This window comes from Hydra vulgaris, chromosome 10 (assembly GCF_038396675.1).
Source record: "Hydra vulgaris chromosome 10, alternate assembly HydraT2T_AEP".
In the NCBI taxonomy this organism is placed as follows: Eukaryota; Metazoa; Cnidaria; class Hydrozoa; order Anthoathecata; family Hydridae; genus Hydra; species Hydra vulgaris.
This window is the reverse complement of record NC_088929.1, coordinates 23022889-23049395: the sequence shown is the minus strand read 5'-3', so window position 1 is coordinate 23049395 and position 26507 is coordinate 23022889. Positions and strand designations below refer to the sequence as shown.

General features: G+C 28.5%; 1 protein-coding gene across 1 annotated transcript in view; it reads right to left on the bottom strand.

Annotated features, from left to right (window-relative positions):
• Positions 1-26507, bottom strand: part of LOC100215356 (probable RNA-binding protein 19) — a 100821-nt gene that overhangs the window by 15560 nt on the left and 58754 nt on the right. The window contains exons 11-12 of the mRNA XM_065807542.1: positions 24930-25076; positions 12436-12491 (exon numbers count right to left, since the gene is read on the bottom strand). Of these exons, the coding sequence (XP_065663614.1) occupies positions 12436-12491; positions 24930-25076 (203 nt within the window). The remainder of the gene's footprint in view (positions 1-12435; positions 12492-24929; positions 25077-26507) is intronic.

The window sequence follows — 26507 nt, the reverse complement described above, 5'->3', positions numbered from 1 at the left end:
TATGATATTTATTTTTATCATTTATTCAGGCTTTAGAGGTGCCTGCTTCCACATCTGCAAAAGTCAGTTTACACAGACAAAAGCCTATGCTAAACATAAACTTTTTATTTTCAAACCAAAAAGTTTATGTTAAGCACTAATTTCAACATGGATGACACACTTCAAGTTTAAAACTGTTTCTTTTTTAAATTAAAACAAGAAAAAAACTTAATTTAACATTTGCTAAAAAAAATTCTTTTGATTATTATGCAATACTATGATATAAACAATAATAAATCAAAGAGTTTTAAGCAGCGATAACGACTCCATGTAATTGTTCCATATATATATATATATATATTATATATATAATATATATTTTATATATATATACACACTAGCGCCTGTAAGTTTGGACGCACCTTACTAAAATAAACAAAACGCGTTTTAACTCATAAATAAAATTAAGAGTGTCTCCATTGGTCTCATCATAAAGTACTGTGAGAACATAGTTGAGAAAGATATTTTTAAAAGAAATATATTCTTACATTATTTAATTAGTTATTATTTACAAAATAAAATAAATAGAAACATCTTTAAGCAATACCCACTTGTATCGTAAAATAAATAAATTTTTAAATAAGATTACTTATTATTTTATCTATTCTCATTATTAGTTAAACTTTTAAGCTGAGTGTGTTATAAGATGTTTTTTTTTTCTGTTTTAAAAAGTTAATAAATCTATAGTTTTTGAAAATCAATGATTTGATTGATTTTGAGCTATCAATTTTCGGTAAGAAAATTTTTTTAACTTTATTTCTCATTTTTTCAAATTGACTATTTTATTTTATTTTATTTTATTTTAGTATTCTTATAAAATTCGTTATTTAAAATGGCAAAAAGAGGGCAGATAAATTTAGAAAAACGTATAGAAATTTGAACCCTTCATAATTTAGGCTTTTCTAATTGAGAAATTGGTCGACGTCTCAGCATTTCAGAGAGTTGTGTCCGTAAAACGATTAAAAGAAAAGGTAGAAACAGGGTCTTTCTGCGATCATAAAAGAGTAGGAAGACCTCGTTCTACAACGAAAAAAGAGGATAAGTACATAGTAATTACTTCTTTACAAAATCGTAGACACACAGCCCCAGATTTAGCAGCTGATTTTAATGAACATCATACCACAAAAATAAGTACAACGGCGGTAAAAAGGCAACTTCTTGAAGTAGAAGGCTTCTAGAAGGCTTAGAGGTCGTGTGGCTGTTAAAAAACCATGTCTTACAACTGTCCACAAACAAAAAAGAGTAGTCTGGGCAAAAGAACCCAAGATTTGGACGGTAGAAGAGTGGAATAGAGTACTTTGGTCAGACAAATCAAAGTTTGAGATTTTTGGAAATAAACGCTGGTCATTTGTTCATCGTCGGGTAGGAGAAACAATGCTTGAGCAATGTACTATGCAAAAAATTAAGCATGGAAGTGGGAATATAATGGTTTGGGGATTGTTTCAGTGGTGGCCAAGTGGGATCAATTGCCAAAATTGACGTGAAAATGACAAAAGAAGTCAATTTAAAGATTTTGAAAGAACATGTTTTAGTTTTCCAACAAGATAACAATCCTAAACACACTGGTAAAGTGGCTAAGCAATATTTAAATGAAAAACAAGAGGAAGGATTGTTGAAGGTCATGACTTAGCCACCACAGAGTCTTGATTGTAACCCAATTGAGTTATTGTGGGATCATTTAGATCAAGAAGTCCGAAAAACCCCACCAATGGGTAAAAATGATCTTTGGGAGGCAATCCAAAACATATGGAAAAATATTGATGAGGAATATTTAGAAAAATTGATTGATCGCATGCCACGTATCTGCCAAGCGATAGTCAAAGCTAAAGGTGGCCATTTCGACGAAAAGATGATTTAAATAAAAACATTTTTATTTTAGTTATAATTTTTGATACTATTATTTTTTTTCTTCTTTAAAACTAATAAAAGAACATAAAATTATCAATTTGTTTTATTAAAGTCACAAACCAAAATTATTTTGACACATTTTTCTCTTAATATCTGTAGTTGCGATAGGTGCGTCCAAACTTATGGATGGGAGTGTATATATATATTCATTTATATAAATATATATATATATATATATATATATATATATATATATATATATATATATATATATATATATATATATATATACAAGTATATATATGTATATATATGTGTATGTATATATGTGTATATATATATATTTATATACAGTACTGTGAACAAGTTTTAGAACACTTACATTTATTCAAAAAATCCAGGAGAATTCTTCTCTAATATTTAAGTTTGTAGTTCTAAATTATAAACTTATTAAAACACATGTATTTCACACAAAATATGGAACAATTACAAAATTTTTAATGTCAAACTTCATAAAAAAACTCTTAATATTTACTATGTGCTCCTTTTGCCTCAATCCCAGCCGATATTCGTCGGGGAATAGATTCATACAAATCAGTTATAAAATCCTGGGTTATGTTGTGCCATTCTCTTTGAAGTACTTCAAAACATTCTTCAGCATTTCAGGGAGCATGTTTGACCTTCTTTCTGTCCAGGTAATCCCAAATATGCTCAATTATATTCAAAACTGGACTCTGGAGAGGCCAGGTCATCAAATCCAGTACTCCTTCCTCTGCCATTTCATTTAAATAATTTTTTGCCACTCGGGAACAATGTTTTGGGTCATTGTCCTGCTGTAGAATAAAATTATGACCTATTAGTCTCATTCCGAATGATACAACATGGTGCCTTAAGATATCCACAAAATGTTCCCCGGTGAGTCGCCCCCCTATTTTGATCAAATCACCTACTCCAGATGACGTTAAACAGCCCCAAACTTGTAAAGAGCCTCCTCTGTGTTTAATAGTAGGGTTTAAACACTCGGGCTGATAGGCTTCTTCAATTCTTCTTCAAACATATTGGCGTCCTTACGTTCCACAAATTTCGAATTTGGACTCATCGGTGTACAAAACCCGATTATACATTTTCTGGGCCCAATCTTCGTGTTGTTTTGCATATTTAAGTAAATTTTTTTAATTGCCACACCGTAATAATGGTTTTCGAATTGCAACACACCCTCTTAATCCCGATTGAAGTAGGTGCCGTCAAATAAAAGAAGAGCTGACATTTTTCCCAGTTGCTGTGTTAATGTCTTTTGCCACCTCAGTTGATACTTTTTTTGTATTTCTTAAAGAAAGGGTTTTTAAATATTTATTGTCATCTTTTGTTAGCTTAGGAGGTCTACCACTTTTCCTTCTATCTTCAAGAGAGCCAGTTTTTCTGATTTCTGTAACAGCATTCTTCGAATATCCTGTTTTGGATGTAGTTGTTATGACATATCATTTTAATAAATAAACAAACAAATCCCTCATGTTTCCTCACCAATTTTGTTAATTTATTCAAAATAATATATTCTTTTAACTTTTCTATATATATATATATATATATATTGTTATAAGTTAAATAATTAGAATAAACACCTTATTCATCTTTAGGTGCTTCTGTTCACGGTTTCATCTTTTTAAAATTATTATCTCATTATTCTTCATCATCAGAATCCCCCAATTATTGTACCTCTTACAACAATCTTAAAGCTGATTAGGACTCTGTCCATAAATTTCTTTGTGATGGTCCTTGGGTAGAAATCTTTTGTCTTACTGCTAACAAATGTGCTTCTTATTTAACTTTTTGGATTCAGGATGGCATGAAATCTTTTATTCGCTCTCTACAATTTCTCAATGGACAGCACTCTTCCTTATTTCCTGTAACTTTAGGAGTTCTTCAAGGTTCTATCCTTAGCCCCACACTTTTTTTTAATTTACATAAACGATCTCCAAGAAATTCTCACATGTTCGCTGATGATACCACCATTTATTCTTGTCTTGATAAGATGCACTCTCTGATTGCTTGGAGGGGGCACTTGAGCTTGAAAAGGATCTTCCTTCTGCTACAGCATCGGGCTCTCAGTGGTTGGTGAATTCTAATGATATAAAACTCAATATTTTTTGGCTAATTGTTATCTCAATAATCTAAATCTTTCTATATTTATGAATGGTAATGTTATTAATGTACTTCTAAAATTAACTCGGACAAGTCCTAATTTCATTATTTGAGCATAATAATTAGTTTTTGTGGTTTTATGCGTAGGCATAAACGTTCTATAAAATATAAACTTTATTATTTGAAACACAATTATTTAAAATGAGGTTAAATGCAGCTGAACGAGAATCTTTTCGAAAGCGACTAAAAATGTTTTTTGTAAATAAACCTAATATTAAAAAAAAAATCGTAAATCATTTTGAAAAGGAAGGATTTGCTCCAAGTACAATATATGATAACCTAAAAAGACTTGAAACTGCTCAATCATTTTCTGATAGAAAGCACCCTGGTCGTCCGACATCCTGGACTAGAGAAAAGAAAGCCGAATTAACGATACTTGTCAACAATCGAAAAGGGGTCAGTCAGAGAAAAATAAGTATTAAATTCGGTGTAAATCAATCGACAATTGGTCGTCAGTTAAAAAAAATTAATATTAAATATAGAAAATGTGAAAAGACTCCAAAATACACTATAGAACAACAAATAAAGGCAAAGAAAAGAAGCAGGAAACTAGTTAACCAACTCTATAACACAAAATCGTTTCTAGTCATTGATGACGAAAAATACTTTTGTTTTGCAGGGGACAACATGCCTCGAAATTCTGAATACTACACAAACAACAAAAAGACATGCCCAGAAAGTGTTCGTTTTATAGGAAAAGAGAAACTTGCAAAAAAATTATTAATGTGGATAGCCATATCTGACCGTGGTATGTCCGAGCCATTGTTTCGCACTTCCAAGGCTGTAGCGATCAATTCATCAATCTATATTAATGAATGTTTAGAAAAACGACTTCTTCCATTTATTCACAAGTATCATGGAGACTTTAACTATTTATTTTGGCCAGATTTAGCAAGTTTTTTTATTCTGAAGATTCTCTAAATTGGATGGACCAATATGTCTATTACGTTGATAAAGAATCCAATCCCCCAAATGTGCCTCAAGCACGACCAATTGAAAATTTTTGGGGACATTTGGCACAGAAGGTTTACGAGGGAGATAGGCAAGTTTCAACAGAGCAAGTTTTGATTGATCGCATTTATGCGGTAGTGGTGTAGTGGTAAAGCGCTCGCTTCATAAGCGGGAGGTTTGGTGTTTGATCCCCACCACGTCCCTGGTAGTACCGCGCTTAACTTGTTTCTCCGCGCAGCGGCCTTGTTTGTCAAGGTTCGTGTTTCGAAGTTATAGAGTTGAGAGAGGGTTATAACCGCTATTAAGTAGCCTCCTCATCTGTAGTGGCTTTATCGGCCTTGGAGGAGGTGAATAACAAAAAAAAAAAAAAAAAACTAAAACTACAAGAAATTGATTTAAACTTTTTACAGTTGCATAAGGCGTCAGAGCAAAATTGAGATCAATTGCAGATGGTGGTGTTTTTTCATATAAAAAATAATACATTTTTATTAAAAGATAAATGCTTTATTTTAAAAAAATATAATAGCAATTTGTTTTTTTATTTATAAATAAGTTATTGACGTTTTTATTTTGTCCGATAACTTCCGCATCACCTGTTACTTCCGATCCTTCTTGGAAACCATATATCAAATCCATTGCAAATTTAGCATCTGCTAAGGTTGCATATCTTTACCATCCTTGCCACTTTCTTACTCCGGAATCTATTCTTTATCTCTATATACCTCAAATCCATCCTTATATGGAATACTGTTGCCACACCTAGAGCGGATCTTATAATGATACCCTTGCTCTTTTAGACTAGGTGCAAAAACACATTGCATACATAGTTGGACCTGCTCTTGCTGCCAACCTTTAACCATTGTTACATAATCTTAATGTTGCTACTTTTTTTCTTGTCTAAAATATAATTGGGGGGGGGGGGGGGCGGTTGGGCAGTCTGTCAAGATCTTGTGTGCGATGATGTCTTACGTGCGAAATTTAAATTTTTCTTTTTAGAAACTTGAATTATGTTTTAATGAAAATAAAAAATTATTCAATCTCTCAATTTTAAATCTAATAACTTACAGAAAGTAAGTTATTAGATTTAAAATGAGAAATTAAGTGTTTTTTAACTAAAGATTCAATAACCTTGCTTATGATAGTAAGTAGACTAATGGGATTTTAACTAGAGATTCAATAACCTTGCTTATGATAGTAAGTAGACTAATGGGATACTAGTTAGACGAGTCAGATTGCCCTCCAAAATTTTTGAATATAGGGATAACAGATGCGGCTTTCCAACAGGCTGGAAAACAAAACTCTGATAAGTACTTGTTAAATAGTTTTGAAATTATAGATGACAGCTCCAGATAACACTTTGGCAAGACTATAACAGCTATGTTGTCTGGACTACAAACTGTAGAAGAGTCTAAGCAGGAAATCGCTTTAGATAGAGAACCTGGAGTAAAACGAAAGTCAAAAAATTAATTAACCTATTTGTTGGCTATATCAGGTAGTATGTGATTAGTGGAATCAAGAGATGAGATTGATGAAAAAGTTCTTAGCAAACAATTTAGCTTAGTCTCAAGGTGAGGTAACAAAATCTGAACCATGCAAGAGAAGAGGAATAAAAGATTCGCCATTGTTATAGACACTTTTAAAGATTCTACGGAAGTCTCATGAACCTAATTTTTTAGATGAAATACAAGATTTTGTGACCTGAGAAGAGCAGGCTTTGACATTTGACAAAACTGTCTTGGCGATAGATAACATAAGTAATGGTTACTATTGGAACTTGCAGCAATTGCAGATGAGAACAAAACCATGGAGTAGAGTGAGGCTTGAATTGGAATCTTCTAAAGGAAATGCCTGAATCCAAGTAGTTAAATAAGAAGCACAACTGTCAGCAGGAAGAAGAAAGAATTCTACCTAAGGGTCATCACAACGAAAATCATGGAAAGAGTCCCAGTTGGCTTTAAGGTAGTTATAAGAGGTACGATGATCAAAAACACCTAGGGGTGAATATGGTGAAACTGAATACTGACTTGGATCAGAAATAAGACATAAGTCAAGCAAAGTAGGTAAATGATTCGTATTGTCTGGAAAGCGAGTTGGAAAGTTGACTATTTGTGTTAGAGATTGAGAAAGGCAAAAATTGTGCGCCTTAACACTCGCTGAGTCACTGACACTAGTACCAAGTCATTCAACATTAAAGTCACCAAAAACAATGATATTGGCTGAAGGATAAAGAGAAAGTTTGGTCAATTTGGTCAGAAACAACATCAAAAAGAGTGCAGTCTTGAGATGGAGAGCAATATAGAACAAAGAGAAAGATGAAGTAAAGCGGTGCTAAACAAAAGCATATAAAAGAATAGTATGTGCATTCAAACCTAGTTTCCTGACAAATGGGTGAATTTGTACAAATGTAAGTGCCCAGATCAAGCATGTGATTATTGGAGATTTTACAAATTAAAGGAAGATAACCATCAACACTAAGATCACAGAATGAGACAGCTGAACTCAAATTAGTGTCACAAAAAGCAAACAGGTCTGGTAAACTATGCAAGAACTCAACAGAAGAAAAGTTACTTCGAAGACCACAAAGATTAGTGAATGATAGATTTAGAGAACTTGGTGATGACAATGGTTTTTATTGTTTTATAGTTTTTGATATTTTAATCATTTTTAAATTGGTTAAAGAACTTAAATCAAAGCACAGATAGTACTCAGTACACTAAGAGTCCAAGCAATTGCCTCATTACTACTAATAAACTCCAAGCCATAACAAAGGGCTCCAAATGTGACCTCGACAATGGAAACCAAAAGTACAAACAGGGACACCATTTATGCACAACATGGCACTGTTAGTATTCTGATATTTTACAGCTGTTGATGGAATCAGCCTTTCTGGGAGCTACCACAGAGTTCAGGAAATCTGACTACCAGGCGGCCTCAGAAACATAAAACTGAGTTTTAGAGCTGTACCCTCATTAGGAGATAATAGAATCAGTTGCTTAGTCATAAAAATAAAGACACAAGCAAAACCCATTCAACCAGTCAAGAAGATCCAGCATTTAACATCCTAAACTCATTTGCTCCTGCTGAGCCTGGATTTTTTTATTGTATTATAAAAAGATTTTTTATTGTATAATAAAAAGAACAATGAAATATGTTCAAAAAATGTTTCTTAATACTTCAAAAATCAACTTTTTTTCTGATAGTTGTGCTGGCCATTAAAAAAATAGCAAACATTTTTTGCAATCGTACTGAAGATTAAGAGTCGTGACAACAACACTTTCATGGTGAAACAGTTACATTTTTGACAAAAAAAATTATATTATTTGATATCATGCGACCTGTGAGGAGTCAAATTTAGTGTTTTTTTAATGACAAAGTAGTTTTTAAAATTTTAAAGTTAATATGTTTTAAGGTATATTATTCAGTGTGTCTATCGGTAAGTAACACTATTTTGTAAACTACAATCCATAAGCTTTTTAATTCATTAAACCAATTATTTAAAAAAATGATACTAAAAATTAGGCGATTGTTTTCTATTAGCAAGTATGAGGTAACTTAATACAGCATTTGTGGCCCTAATACTGAAGATAATTCTTTTAATATTTACAGTCAGCTTTAAAGAAATTTATGTAAAAATAATACTTATTTTTACATAATATTTTATTATTTAGTTATTTTTTTACTTTTTTTTAATGATGCTTATAGTTTATGTCAAGGTACCCCAAGGGCATGGTACCTTGATACAAGTTTAACCTGTTTTATTTTGGTAATTAATAAATTTAATTTTATAGGTAAAAACTTATTCAACAAATTAAATCAATCGGCTAAAAAAAAGATATATTTAAATAATTGTTACGAAGCAAAAACCAAAATTGTGTTATGGTGCCCCACTCTACCCTATCTGCAAATATGATATGCTTAACTGGGTTGGTTTGGTATCAGAAGTTGATGAAGAAAATAAAGACACCCTTGAAAAGTTATATAGGCCAAGTAAATATAATTGTTGTTGAGTTCTTAAGCCCAACATCCTAATTATGATTAAAAAAAAAATTATCTTCAAGAACAGAACATATCTGCCAGATAGACACAAACAATTTTTAAAAATTAACTTTAAAATATCTATTTTAATAAAAGCAAAAAGAGAAACACAAAAATTTAATGCTGCCATGGTTACAGGTCTTGTTCTCCCTTATTGGGGAGAAGTGATGAAAAAAATAGCCCTTCATTAGAGAAAGACACAGGGACGGAAACCATCCCCATGCCCACTCCTAAATAAATTTTTCAATCAAAATCCAGTTTGTCACATTATTTCAAGTTTTTTTTTCTTTTTTGTGGTCATTTTCGTTTTTCAAAATTATCGTACTTTACAAATGTCACCGCTAGCGCATCCCTTATTACCAATGCTGAGGTATTACTGCATTTTCTGTTAATGGTAACAGGGTAGGAGTAGGCTAAGTTGGCTGCAGAGTAGGAGTGACATGGGTCACTCCTACTCTGCAGCCAACTTATCCAGCTTATCTCAGTTGTATATCATACATGTAATGTAAAATTTTATTTGGCAAATAGTTTTATGAACTTCATTTGGCATGTGTATTTTACAAATACCTATTTATCGTTGAAAAAGATTCTCTCAAAAGAAGTCTATTTTTTCTAAAATTGAGTTATTGTAACGTTTATACCATTCTGGTATTAGCATATATTTTTGCATTTGGCATTTTAATATTATGCAATTTTTATTTGGTATGAACACCTTAAATGTGCTGTTCATGTTATTTATTTTGACATGAATTGTCTATACTTTTCTAATATTGGCATATCAAGATATAGATTGTTAGATTATCCAAAATAGGTGAAGTAAAATCATCATATTGATAAAGTTCTAATGATTTTTATAGAAAATAAATAAATATTCTAATTCCTTGTCTTAAAACTATACTAGTGCTAATTTTCGTTTTGATCAAATGTATAGTTAAACAGTAACTTGTAAAACAAAATCTTTAGTAAAATCAAAATGGCCGCCAAAAAAAAAAAAATCCTGCAAAAAATAGCTAATTTTAAAGTAACAATATCTTCAAAACCCATATGCTATTAGTGCCGAAATTTTGCAAGGTAGTCTATGTAATATAGGAGATCATCTTTAAAAAGTATGAAGAAAATCTGAGACGGTGGACAACATGCTCATCCAACCTTCTCATAAAATACCTATTTGGTGAATAAATACCGTTATTATAACATTATCTGACTCCAAATCTATATTATGTTGAAATAATACATCAGAATAGTGTTACAAATCTAATTCTCATTGACATAATCTGCTTTTTTTGATGATATTGTTTTTGTTGTGATGCTTCTTTTTATCAACTTAACCTAATTTGTACGTAGAATGCACTTTTAAAATCAATTTCTCCTTTTAAAAAAACTACCAGAATATATTCCATATTCTATGAAAGATTAATATCCTTTGAAAATTTAAGTTAAATAAGAGGAATTCCTGAGAATTCCTCTTATTTAAAGAGCCATCACAGATTCTCTGTATGATTTCATTGAACATTTATATCTTGCTACAACAAACAGTTAATCTCAGATCATTTTAATAATGAGAAGCTTGCTTAGATACTCCCCTATCTCATGCCAGATTATATGCTTTCATTCATGCCAAATTAAATGCTTTCAAATGAAATGAAAGCGTATAATCTGACATGAACATGCCAGATTATATGCTTTCATTCATGCCAGATTATATCCCAGTCATTTATGATTCTTTCTCTTCCTCTTTTATCAGAAATAATGGGTATAAGTAAATCTTATATCCGTTATCTCTGATAATGGGTATAAGAAAATATCTTTTTGCCATAAACATTTTACTGATCCTCACAATTTATTTTTAAGAAATTCCATAACAATTCAACTCCAGTCATTTTTTGAAAAAAATTTTGATCAAGTTTATCTATCATTAATTTAATTATGTTGTAGATAGCATTTTAAGAATAAATCTGCAGATAATATCAACAGGTAATACTTACAGATAATTTTTACAGGTAATAAATATTTTAGGCATTTTTTTAAATTAACAGCACGATAAAAGCTGTCTATAGTAGAATAGCTCAGCAAAAATGAGCTTTAAACAGCTTTTTCAAAAGTAAAAAATTCTTTTAAAACTTTTAAATATGTAGCATTTTTATTATTTTTTAATATATATATATATATATATATATATATATATATATATATATATATATATATATATATATATATATATATATATATATATATATATATATATATATATATATATATATATAATTAGTAAAAAACACTTATCTAACTTTTATCTTCGACTTGAAGTTTCACCATTGCTGGATCATCAGGAAGAGTTCAATTTTATTTCAGAGTACTCTTCCTGATGATCCAGCAATGGTGAAACTTCAAGTCGAAGATAAAAGTTAGATAAGTGTTTTTTACTAATTAATTATTGCTCTGTTCTTTAAGAACATTGAGCACTCTATTTGTAAAATACACTTACATAATTTATTTTATTTATCTATTAACTTATTTTTTAATTGTCATTAACTTTATTTTATTTTAGAAGCATTGGTATCAAAGTATCACATTGGTATCAAATGTCTTTTTAATTTAAATTAATTAGAAGCTTCACATTGGTATCAAATGTCTTTTTAATTTAAATTAATTAGAAGCTTCACATTGGTATCAAATGTTCAAATTTTATTTCAAATTTCAAATTTTATTTCAATGTTGCACCTGCTGCAACATTGAAATAAAATTTGAAATTTGAAATATGATACTGACTTTTTGAAATATTATACTGAATTTTTGAAATATTATACTGAATCATGAAAAAAATTTCAATGCACTATATTACAATATTATATTGACTCATGAACAATAATTTTAATGCACTAAATAACAACATCATACCGACTCATGGACAATAACCTCAATGCACTAAATAACAATATTATACTGACTCACTAATGAACAATAATTTTAATGCACTAAATAACAACATCATACCGACTCATGAACAATAACCTCAATGCACTAAAAAAAAAATATTATACTGACTCACTAATGAACAATAATTTCATTGCACTAAAAACAATATTATACTGACTCACTAATGAACAATAATTTCAATGCACTAAATAACAATATTAAACTGACTCATGAATAATAATTTCAATGCACTAAATAACAATATTATACTGACTCATGAATAATAAGTTCAATGCAATAAATAACATTATTATACTGACTCATGCATGAACAATAATTTCAATGTACTAAATAACAATACTTATGAACAATTTGAACAATTATTTTGCAGTAAATAGCAATATTAGAATTATTTATGAACAATTATTTTGCAGTAAATATACTTACATCGATTCTCTATGAGACTTTTTCAGCTCAACTTTATGACCATCCAGTTCACAATACTAAAAAATATGAAAATATCTGACTCAAAAAGTAATTTAGTATATAATAAACTTATAAAGTAATTAAAATTTAATATAAAATTTAAAAAAATTCTAATACAGAGAATTAAAAGATTTGATTTGACTTGATGTTAGAACCTTCCAAGTACATAGGTACATAGCAAGTTATCTAAGTTCGTTATATCTTGTAAGTTACAAAACTTAAAAAAAGATAAAGAGTTTTATATTACATCATACAAAAAATGAAAAAAATCTTTCTTTGTTATTCTTTTTAAATTAATTTTACATTAATTTTGATTTTTACAAAAAAATACCAAAATATATCATTATATTCTATAAAAGATTAATTTCATTCTTGGTAAAAAAAGTGACTTGATCATTATTCAACTTTCTATTTTATTTACTTTATTCAAGTGCCCCAAGAAATCCTTACAGTCTTATCACAGAGCACGCAAATGAGCATTTAATTGGAAGTTTACGCCTCCTCCCTAACTGATGTCGTAAAACCTGCCTAGAGGTGGGGTTTAAGCCATGGATCAGATCCTTTGTTTCTGACACAAGTGCACTACCACTGCACCCCAATTGCTCTTTTTTTAAAACTTTTCAAGTTTTACTTATAACTTTTAAAGTTCAAATCAGAATAAAAAAGGGTAATTTTTTAAATCCTTAGAAGATTAAATCTATATATATATATATATATATATATATATATATATATATATATATATATATATATATATATATATATATATATATATATATATATATATATATATATATATATATATATATATGTATATATATATATATATTTAAATTTCTAATATATATATATATATATATATATATATATATATATATATATATATATATATATATATATATATATATATATATATATATATATATAGATTTAAATTTCTAATATATATATATATATATATATATAAATATATATATATATATATATATATAATTATATAATTATAATAAATTAATTTATTTAAGTAATTTTTTGCTTCGAAAGTTACGGTTTTTCTCATTAGTCGCATGATAAAAAAAGTACCATTGTAAAATGTTATTTTAACCATGAATTTATTTGCATAATCAGAATTAATTTTGCGTGAAAATGGAGTTAACATGTTCAGTCATTATTTTATAATTTAAAAAATATATATATTTCAAGAAAATAACAAAAGAACTTTTTTAATTTTTATGTAACGTAAGTTAACAAAAACATGATAAATCTTTGCTTTTTTCAAAATTTAGTTTAAAATCTTGAGTTTTTTAATATATGCGAAAAAATATTAAATGTTCCATTTTGACATTTAAAGTTTTGAATAATGATGCTAGATACAGCACATTTTTATTTTAAATTTGTATAATGTTAGTTAAAACTACATGCATTTACTAAAGTTTTGGCACTTTTTTGTTAACAAAATGAATTACGTCATTAAGTAATTTATATTTCATCGCGTTGGTTTGACAAGGTTCTAACTGAAACTTTTTATATTAAGAAGAATTTTAAAAAAATCTTCAATTTTTTTTCTAATATTAATTAAAATTATTTATATGATTGTTTTTATATTAAGAAGAATTTTAAAAAAATCTTCAATTTTTTTTCTAATATTAATTAAAATTATTTATATGATTGTTTTTATATTAAGAAGAATTTTAAAAAAATCTTCAATTTTTTTTCTAATGTTAATTAAAATTATTTATATGATTGTTTTTATATTAAGAAGAATTTTAATTTTTTTTCTAATATTAATTAAAATTATTTATATGATTGTTTTTATATTTGTTTATATATTCTTATTTTGGTTCAAAATTCTAATGAAAATAATGCAATACGCATAAGAAGTAAGAAGTGTAAGTAAAAACTTTGACAAGCCAAAGATTTTCTTATTTAAAAGACTCAAATAAGTATTAATAAAGTTGTAATACTAAAATAATTTTTTAATTGCTCTTGGTCTTGCGGGAAAACTGTTTTCGATTTGATAACTTTCATAGGTGTTATGAAAAATCACTCAGGAAGAGTGTCACCAGTTTTTTAAAATTTCCTTTGTTAATTATTTTTAACGAACGAGTTTGCACTTTAGCAATTCTTTTGTTACATAATTCTAACTCTTAATAATAGATATAAAAAATCCATGATAATAATGACTCAGTAACATAAGTGATGTGTATATGGCACCAAAAAAAACAGTTTATTTTCCGTATCTGGTCACCTCTGAAAAATTTTTATATATTTTTTAAATTGGTATAGAATTCTTAACATCTTGTGAAAGTTTTTTATGCAAACCGCTTTACTAATTCGCAGAAATGTGACCTAAAAGTTGAAGCAATTTTTTTGCTTGTTTTCCGTGTAACATAAGTTAAGTGGAATTTTCAGTAATAAGTTCGCCCTCTTTTGGCCAGACTCAAAACTTTTTAGCTTATTTTATTCTTTAGACTAACAGCTTTCATACAAAACAGCAAAAAGTTTAATTTATAGTGTGTACACTGCCCAGCAAAAGTTTCCGGTCAATCTGTTTTTTGTAAAAAAAATATATTTAACAATTTGTATTTAATTACAATTAACCAAATATCATTACAAATAATTGCAAACTAATCAACGTGTTTAAACCTATGATAAAAATAAACAAGTTTTTGCAATATAACACAAACAAAAGTTTATATATTTTTTTCCTCAAAAAATCCACCCTTTGCTTTCCTTACTGCACAAACAAGTTTTGGCATATGTTTGATTAAATTATCCAAATAAATTGGAGAAAAATTTTTCCACACTCGTTGCAAAATTAACCACAAATGAGTTGTCATTTGATGATGTTGATAGGACACTATTTTCTTACCTCACAATCCAGTTGTTCCCATTGTAACTCTATTGGGCTGAGATCAGGGGATTGTGGGGGCCATGTCATAGTTTTGAGTTCTCCGAGAGCTTCTTTTTTTTGCAAATAGTTTGGACAGTATTTAGCTGTGTGTTTTGGGTCATTATCCTGTTGCATGGTGAACCCGTGGCCAATTAGACGCTTTCCACAAGGCACTGCATGTCTACATAATACCTTATGATATCCGTTCTTATCAAGAATTCCATTTATTTTCACGAGATAACCAACCTGATTAAAAGCAAAACAGCCCCACACCATTACTGAATCTCCACCATGTTTGACAGCAGGCTGTATACACTGTGGATGAAATTTTTCAGAAGCTGTTCAGCGCACATAGACCTGTTGCTTTGTTCCAAAAACAAGAAATTTGGATTCGTCCATCAGCAATACATTTCACCAGTCTATATCTGTTCACCTGAGGCAGAAGTGAGATCCTTTTAAAGCTCAAATGTCCCCTCCAAGCAATCAGAGAGTGTGGGCTTCTTACCACGACAAGAATAAATATAGTATCATCAGCAAACAATGCCACCTTATATGTTAGAATATCTGGATGAAAATAATTAAATTAAAAAGAGTATAGGGCCAAGGATTAAACATTGAGGAACCACTGAAGTTACAGAATAAGAAGAAGAGTGTTGTCCATCAAGGACAACTTTATACTACATTTGGAAAAGAAGGATTCAATAATCTTAAAGATGTTACCAGATAAACCATAAGAAGAAAGCTTATGGAGAAGACTAGCATGCCAAACTTTATCAAAAGCTTTTGAAATGTCAAGAGCGATTGAAATCCATATTGATGATCAGAAAGTAAGTTATTAGATTCAAGATGAGAGATTAAGTGTTTGTTAATTAAAGATTCAAAAACCTTGCTTATGATAGGAAGAAGACTTATGGGACAGTAGTTATACAAATCTGATTGCTCTCCAGAATTTTTAAATATGAGGATAACAGATGCCGCTTTCCACCAGGCTGGAAAATAAGACTCTGATAAACACTTGTTGAATAGTTTTGAAAGTATAGTGGACAGCTCCGGAGAACATTTCTGCAAGACTATAACAGGTATGTTGTCCAGGTTACAAGCTGTCAAGAGTCAAAGCAGGAAACCACTTTAGATACAGAAGCTGGAGTGATACGAATGTCAAGCAATGGATCAACCTGTTTGTTGGCTTTATCAGGTAGAACGCAACTAGTGGAATCAAGAGATGATATTGATGAAAAATTCTCAGCAAACAATTCAGCTTTGTCTTTAGGTGAGGTGAAGTCTTTGTCTTTAGATGAGGTGATGTCTGAACCATACAAGAGTGGTGGAATTACAGATTTGCCCTTATTATTGGTACTAGTAAAGATTCTCCAGAAGTCACGAGAGCCTATTTTTTGAGATGAAATACGAGATTTCATGACCTGAGTATAGTGGGCTTTGGTGTTAGACAAAACCTTTTTACAATGGTTTCTAGCAGTAATAAACAGACTTCTGTTTTCTGGAGAATTTTTTTGCTGATAGATATGGATGTAATGGTTTCGATTGGCAATTGCAGAAGCACAATGTGAGGAAAACCATGGAGAAGAGTGAGGCTTGACCTGGAATCGCCGAGAGGGAATAAAAGATTCCATCCCAGCCTGAATCCACGAAGTTATGTAACAAGCACATTTGTTGACACAATGTCTATCCAAGGGCCATCATGAAGAAAATCACGGAAAGAGTCCCGGACAGCTTTAAGGTAGTTGTAAGAGGTGCGATGATAGGGCTCAGATAATGAAGAAGAATGAGATGAGTTTTAGAGAGATCAAACTGTGATCAGGGTGAATTTGGAGAAACTGAGCACTGACTAGGATCAGAAACAAGACATAAGTCGAGTAGAGAAGGTAAATGATTCGGGTTGTCTGGAAAGTGAGTTGGAAAGTTGACTACTTGAGTTAGGGATTGAGAAAGGTATAAGTTGTGGGCTTTAATGCCTGCAGAGCCACTGACACTAGAGCCAAGCCATTCAGTGTGATGAGCATTAAAGTCACTGACAACAGCAATATTAACTGATGGATAAAGAGAGAGGGCTTGGTCAATTTGATCAGAAATAACATCAAAAAGAGTGCAGTCTTGAGATGAAGGAGAGCGATGTAGAACAAAGAGAAAGGCAATAGCATTTTACATCTGCCCAAAATGAGTATTTCTATCGAGACACCATCTCTAGCCTTTATTCAACCAAGAGCCGGGGGTGTTTCAAGTCGGAGTTGGCATCTCCTAGCCTTTGCCTAAATAGGACGTATCCTACAAGGCAGCAGGACATGAAGCAGATTGTACTGGGTTACATGTTACCAGTAGCAGGATAACCTGACCTGACATATTTTATATATATATATATACACTGCGACCATTTTTTATAGACGCATATAGAATTTAGCGGATTTACAGCATTACAGTGGTAATAAAATTGTTCTAACGGTACTTTTGAATAAGTATATGTAAGAAAACAATGATCCATTATGCATCTGATTATTAATTGTCTTGATTGTATTAGAATAATTAAATTTTAAATATTCACGTGGCGATTTTCTATAGACGCACCAAAGTTTTTACGAGTTTTGACGCAAATTTCTTATATTCTGTAGTATTTTTTATTTTGTGAGTCGAAATTAAGTTGAACTTAACCAAATGCCGAAAGGAAAGGTCCTTACCGATATTGAAAAAGGTAAAATATTGGCTTATCATCGAGAAAAAGTTGCAAATCAAAAAATTGCTAGAAAATTGAAGAGATCAGACCACGTTATCCGTAATTTCTTTAAAAATCTAACAGATTATGCAACAATCAAAAGGAAACCAAAGAAATCTAAGGTCATGAACAATTCTATGTTTTTCAGGCCGTGAAAAATATAGAATTGTTCAACTCGCATCAAATTCATCAAAAAATTTGAAAACAATGAAGTCAGATTTGGGTTTAAATGTTTGCAAGGAGACGATTAGGAAAGTTCTTAAAGACAGCCCACGCATTGTACAATCAAAAATGAATAAAGCACCAAGTTTGAAGCCCGTTCATAAACAAAAACGGATAGAATTCGCCCGCGAAAACATGGCACGCGATCGGGAACAAGTAAGAAAATTTAGATTAAATTCTCATGAATACGTAAGATGTCAAAATAGCTGAATTTTTTTTTTTTCAATACTAGGTGATTTTTTCGGAAGAGAAAAAGTTTAATCTTGATGAGCCTGATGGTCTTAGTAGCTATTGGCGTGATTTGAGGAGAGAACCCAAATATTTTTCGACAAGGAATTTCGGTGGTGGATCTTTGATGGTTTGGCTTGGGTTTTGTGCAACAGGAAAGTTAAATTTAGCATTTACATCTTGCAAAATGAAAAGTTCAGAATACATTGATGTGCTAAAATTATGTTTGATTCCATTTAAAAACAAATATCGACGCAAAAAGTTTGTTTTTCAACAAGACAACGCCAGCATTCACACTAGTAACAAGACTAAAGCTTGGTTTGAAGCTAAAAAAATTGAGCAAATGTGATGACCTACTCCCAGTCCAGATTTGAATACTGTTGAAAACAGTTGGGGAATCAGTGTAAGACATATCTATACTGACCAGAAGCAATATAACTCTGTGGCAGAGCTAAAAGTAGCAGTATCAGAATGCTGGGACGATATGAAGCAAAAAATGCTGGAAAACTTGGTGGGAAGTATGCCAAAACAAATTTATCAAGTAATTGGGCACAAAGAGGTCCAATCTAGTACTAAAAATGTGATAAAAACATTTTTTTTGATAGTTTTGTTAAAAAATGTGAACTACGTCTATAGAAAATAGTCAGCTATCTTTTGAATTTAATTCATTTATAATTGACCTTTTTTCAAATTTGATGTTATTTTTTGATAATTTTCATTATTTTTTGATACTTTATTTATAATTTATTGCAATACACTATAAAAATAAAGTTAAGTACGTTTTTGAGACATAATCCACATGCACCTATAGAAAATGGTCGCAGTGTATATATATATATATATATATATATATATATATATATATATATATATATATATATATATATATATATATATATATATATATATATATATATATAAACTAGTGAAAACACTTATTTAGTTTTTTTCTTAAACAATTTGTTTCCCATTCAGTAGGTTCATCAGGAAGCTGATGAGAAGCAACAATTTTTTTCTCATCAGATCTATTGATGGAGAAACAAATTGTTGAAGAAAAAACTAGATGAGTTTTATCAAAACTAGATAAGTTTTACTAATTTATTATTGCTCTGTTCTTTAAGAACTCTAATAATATTATTATTGCTCTGTTCTTTAAGAACGTTGAGCACTCTATTTGTAGAATACACAGACATAATTTATATAATTAGCTCCAGGTTTATGTTTGTTGAGCACTCTTAATTGTATTTTACATAACATAAACATGGAAACTAACAATTATTCCCTAAAAAATATCCCAATCCCAGACAAAAAAAGTTATACTATTTCTTTAATTGAAAAATAGAACACTCTATTAAAAGAATTCATTGGAATGCCCATTTTTTTGAGTCTGAAAACAATAAAAATCCTATAATTAAAAATAACCAAAAAAAAAATGTTGGATTCGAAACAAAAAAAAGCCCCACCATTTATTCCAAACCTAGAAAACTTTGAAAACAATTTATTACACTTGATTAAAACAATAAAATTTTAAAATATTAACAATGATTTCCAAAAGGAACTCAAATTAGACATTAATAATATAAAATCAAACCCTAATATTATAGTTTTTGCTGATAAAACAAAAAACATATACTAAATTGTATAAGACAATCACTATAAATTACTGCGCAATAAAATTTCTAATAATTACGCAAAAGCCCCAAAAAACTTAGAAAATTCAATTAATTTAGAAGGCCAAAACATTGCTAAAACAATAAATTTAGAAGCTAGAATTAAATCAGTGGCATCAGTGCAAGCATTTATCACGTTAAAAGATCACAAACCAAATTATCAAAATAAACTCCCTTGTAGGCTACTAGTACCTTCAAAAAGTGAACTAGGGCACGTTAGTAAAATTAAATTAGATGAAATAAATAATATTATCCAAAAAAAATTACATTTGCAACAGTGGAAAAATACCACTGATGTTATAAATTGGTTTTCTAAAATTACTAATAAAAATGAATGCACATTTATACAATTTGATATTAATGATTTTTACCCCTCAATTACAGCCAAAATTTTAGATAAAACAATAGAATTTGGAAAAATCCACACTGAAATTACACTATTCGTCTAATTAATTATTGCAGAAAAACATTACTCTATTTTAATAACAAGACGTGGAAGAAAAAAACCGCGCACAAGTGCTTTGATGTAACAATTGGAAGTTACGACGGAGCAGAAATTTGCGAATTTATAGGCTTATATATTTTAAATTCCCTAGCCAAAATAGTTCTTTTTAATCAATTAGGATTGTATCGTGATGATGGTTTAATTATAATGCAAAAAAAAATCAGGGCCTCAACTTGACAAAATCAGAAAAAATATTCTACAAATTTTGAAAAACCTTGTCTTCCAAATTGAAATCAACGTTAATTTAAAAATTGTGAATTTTTTTGATGTCACATTTAACCTCTCGGAAAATTCTTATAGGCCTTTTAAAAAACCTAATGATAAATTATCGTATGTTAATATATTTTCAAATCATTCCCCTCAAATTTTAAAATAAATTCCTATTTCAATTTACAATAGACTAAATCAAAACTCTTCTAATGAAAATATTCTTAAATTTTCCAAATGAGTGTATAAAGATGCCCTTAAAAAAAGGGGATTTAAAAATTTCGAGCTAAAATTTGAAACAAAAATTGCAAAAAACCGAAACAGAAATAGAAATATAACTTGGTTCAACCCTCCGTACAGCAAAAATGTTTCAACAAATATTGGAAAAGCGTTTTTAAAATTAGTTGACATTTCCCTAACTCTAATAAATTGCACAAAATTTTTAACAGAAACACTAATAAGGTAAGCTATAGCTATACAAAAAATATTGAAAGAATTATAAAAGGCCATAATTTTGCATTGATTAATAAAAAATGAATTTCCCAAAGAAAAAAATAATGAAAATTATAACTGCAAGCAAAAAATTGACTGCCCTATAAATGGCAATTGCTTATCAAAAAATATTATTTACAAATATATTGTTTCCTCGCAAAACAACTCTGATAAACACTATATTGGCTTAAACGAGGGCAAATAGAAAAAATGTTATGCCAACCACAAACAATCTTTTAAACATAAAAAATACTCAAAAGAGACTATGCTATCAAAATATATTTGGCTACTGAAAGAAGAAATATATTAATTTTAAATTAAACTGGTCTATTCTAAAAACTGCGCCTACCTATAATAACATTTCCAAAAAATGTATACTATGTCTACAAGAAAAATTTTAAATTATTACCCATTTAGATCAAGAAAATCTGAATTAATTTTTAAATGCAGACATGAAAATAAGTTTCTATTAAAAAATTATAAAAACAAATGACCAGACTAAAATTATCCTAATTCTAAAGAATTCTTTTCATGATTTTTAAATTATGCAATGTAGTTGATGCAACTTCCTGGTTGCAAAATACTACAGTTATTACATAATTAATTATAACAACTCCCAACTTCCTGTGAAATAATTTTTCTATAATTTGAACTTTTTGATGTTTAGACATTCTTCCTGATAAAGCTTCTGATGGAAAAACACGCTGTTGAAGACAACTAAAAATTAGATAAGCTTTTTTAATAATAATTGCTCTGTTCTTGAAGAACATTGAACACTCTATTTGTAGAATACATTAACATAATTTATATATATATATATATATATATATATATATATATATATATATATATATATATATATATATATATATAAATATATATATATATATATATATATGTATATATATATATATATATGTATATATATATATACATATATATATTTATATATATATTTTTATATATATATATACATACACATGTACATATACATATATATATATATATATATATATATATATATATATATATATATATATATATATATATATATATATATATATATATATATGTATATATATATATATATTTACATTATTTTAGTGTAATAAAAAACACTTTTTAGTTTAAAATACATGTTTCGAACTTACAAAGTTCATCATCAGTTTAAATTGACCAGTATAAAATTCACAACTTGACTAAAATGGTAAGTTACCTTTTCTTGATGTTTGTATTGAAAACCAAATTAACCTGATAACTATATATATAGATAAGTATATACCATAAAGAAACTTTTACTTTTACTATTGACTAATTACTTTAGTTTTTAATTTCAATACAAATTGGGGCTATTTAAAACTCTTATTGACCGTCCATTTAAAATAAATAACACCTGGGCAGGATTTCATGAAAGTATTGAGTCAACTAAAATAACTTTACTTAAGAATCAATATACTAATAAATTAATATATAATTCCTTAAAAAAATATTTGGATCTTAAACACTCTAAACCTTTTGAAAATAGAATGTTAATATTTTAAATTACCCTATATTGGTAAACAATCTTTAAACGTTCAAAACAAAATATCAGAGTTAATAAAGCTGTTTTGCAAAGAGAAATTTATTATAAAATGGCATTTACTTCTACTAAAATTCAACAGTTTTTTTCATTAAAAGATATTATTCCCAGAAATTTAAAATCTAACGTTGTTTATAAATTTAATTGTGCAAACTGTAATGTTTGTTACATAGAGCAAACTGTCCGACGCATTTCTCAACGTATTGATGAACATTTTAAGAAAGATAAAAAATCACATATATTTCAACATATTAAATCCAACATTGATTGTTTTAATAAAGTAACTGCAGAATGTTTTACCATTCTGGATTCTGCCAATAGGGAAACTGAATTAAAAATTAAAGAAAGTCTTTATATAAAATGGCAGAACCCTGAGTTAAACAAACAAGTTAGGCACAGAGGTATTGAATTGTTCTAATCTAACTTATATTAATATCCTGTCCTTTGTTGTACAAAACCTTTTGTGTAATGAATGTTAACTGTAAACTTTAGTGTATTTTTATTATTTCCTTTGTATTATTTTTTTTTTTTTAATTATGTATTATAAATAGTTTTTTTGAATAGCAATTTTTAATGGTTTTTTAAAAAACATTTTTTTTTTTGCATAACAGCACTTAAACTAGCAATACTGATGAAACATTGAAAGGCCTCTAGTGCTAAATAGATTTTGTCACAGCTACGTTGATAGGTGCATAACTTATAAGCGAGAGTGATTGCTATTTTAATATAGATCATAACCAGGTCAAAATGACTCAAGAAAAATTAGCATAGTTAGACAATTAGTTTGAATAGTAGGCCTACAAAAAAATCAGATTTCATGTCTTTTTTTTGACAGGAAAGTAGATGCAACAATAAATGTTTATAGAAGTAAATGAAAGAAATTTTCTGTGGTGGTAACTATCCTTTTTATTTTTTTCCAAATACAACCAATAATAAAAAAAGCTGAAATTATTGCATATCAGTTAGTTGATTGGTTAAACAGTAAAAATCAAAATCAACATATCATAGCTATTGTAGAAAATAGCACAAATGTAAATACTGGATGAGCAGGTGGAGTCATACAATGGGTGGAAAAAATAAAAATAGAAATTTAGTTTGTATTGTTAGTGATCTACACACTGGTGAATTAGGGTTAAGGCATTTAATTGAACATTTACTTTCCTATAATAGATGGTCTGAACCACTGAGAAAAATGCTTAACAAAGCAACTGAGATTGAAATCAATAAACTTTATTAAGATATATTTAGGTTATACGTTGATTTATCTCAGGTATCTAATTATGGGCATACTGGCAAACCCTAGAGAATTTAGGAATAATAGTGAATTTTATTGTTAGTGTTTATACACCTGATTGGTTTAATATTTAAATTAAATCACGTTGTTTTTAAGTTTTTTAAAATCAATAATTAATGTTCCAGATAAAAAAGTTATAACTTCACTTTAATTTTAAAATGGTGTCTAAAAGACATGTATGTGGAGATAACTAGTTTGGTATACTTATTGTTTATTTAGAATTAAGTATAATTCCATTAAAAACAGTATACCATATTTTAAACAAAGAGATGGTCAATAAATTAAACCTATAGCAAAAAATTCAACAGATAAATTAAAACGATGTCAGAAAAAAAATCGAGCAAAATATAAGGTTTAAGTGATCATGATAAAGAGAAGAAAAACTTAAGTTGTTGGAATTTTTTAGAGGTTTTCTAATTGATTTTAAATATTTATTTGAAAAATAATTTTTTTTTTGATACGTTAAACATGACCTCGATATGGAACATTTATTCAATCTTTTAATATTATATAAAAAAATCAATGTTTAATCAAAATTTTAGAATTCTAACCATACTTCCACTTTCATATTTTTACAAAATAGAAAACTGCCATTTTTAAAAATACAAGATACAAAAAAAATTAATTTTAATAAAATTACCTGAAGTAGCTTTAAAGCTTTTTCAACACTTTCTATTTTTTTGTATTCAATAAAACCATATCCCATTGATAACATAGCTGAAGGATTTTTTGGATCTTGCTTTTTAGCAATTGTTACACTTTTTATTTCTCCACAACTTGAAAAAAACTGTAAAAATAAATTAATAATTTAAAGACATTTATGATTTTTTCCATATTACTAATAAATTAATACATTTAAATATAATATTATATGCATTTAAATATAAAAATTTAAAAATAATAAATTTAAAGTAAAATAGTGCACAAAGTAAAATAATACATTTAAATATAATAAAACAAAATATAGATGTATATCTATATTTAATATAATACTAGAAAACTTTAAAATTTTAGGGTGGATTCGAACCCTCAAAAACGACACTGAGAACAGCGCACTAAACCGCTGAGCTATCAAAGGTATATAATAACATTGTCATTATATATTAATTGTATACATGACACAGTTTGTAACTGGTATATCAAAATATTTATAACAATTATTTAATTTGAAAAACATTTGTTAACACTTTTCAACATTTTAAGGGTTGTGGTTGGTTAAAACCTGATGTCAAAAATCTTTTTTGTGATCAGGTTGTATTTTGTTAATACTATTGAGCCAATAGTATTGACAAAATAAAACCGAGTCACAAAATACAATTTTACACGAGGAGTATATAGCTCATGCCAAAAAAAATTTAATACAAGATTTTTAATATTGAATAAAAATTTAATACAAAATTTTTTTACTGAGGAGTATAAATTTATTATTAGTAAAAAATGTAGTGAAAAATCTCATATCAGAACATAAGCAAAAAAATCATACCAATCTTATTTGGCTTGACTAGGCACATTTTTCATTTTTTATTCTATTGCAAAAAATTTTATTAAAAAAAATTTAGTTCAAGCTGACATCAAAGTAAATTAATTTTTTTAATTCTTAATGAAAAGAATGTTGTATTTTTCAATTTTTTTACAATATCTAATGGTTCAGAATATAATGTTATGGTCATCAAATTAAGAGAGTTTTAGCATGATGGCAACAAAATAACAAATTCTGATAAAAAAAATTTTTATTATTTATTATAATTTTTTTTAATGATTCTTTTGTCTGAGACATAAAAATAAAATTTCCAATTTTTAACATCCATTTTGAACATGAAAGTACTAATTTATTCAATAGTTTTTTTGAGGGATTTAATTTAATTTTATTCGATAAAAACCACTCTGATAAAATTATAATTTTAATTAAATAGTCAAAAGTTTGCCAATAAATCATATAAAACACAACTTTGATGTTCAATTTTCAGTATTTGCACATAATTAATATTTAAATTGCTCATTAAATAAAAAACAAATGTGAAAATGTTTTATTTATATTTTCATTACTTCCGCCAGTCAGACGCAAAAATTATCCCTTCAATTTGACAGTTGCAGTCAGTTGGGAGGCAGAAGCTACTGGAGGCAAACCCCAAATCATTTTCCCTCCAAAATCTCTTCTGGAGGCAGTGACCAATGGGTTCTGCCTTACTATTGGTTTCAGTCTCTAAAATATTTAGCC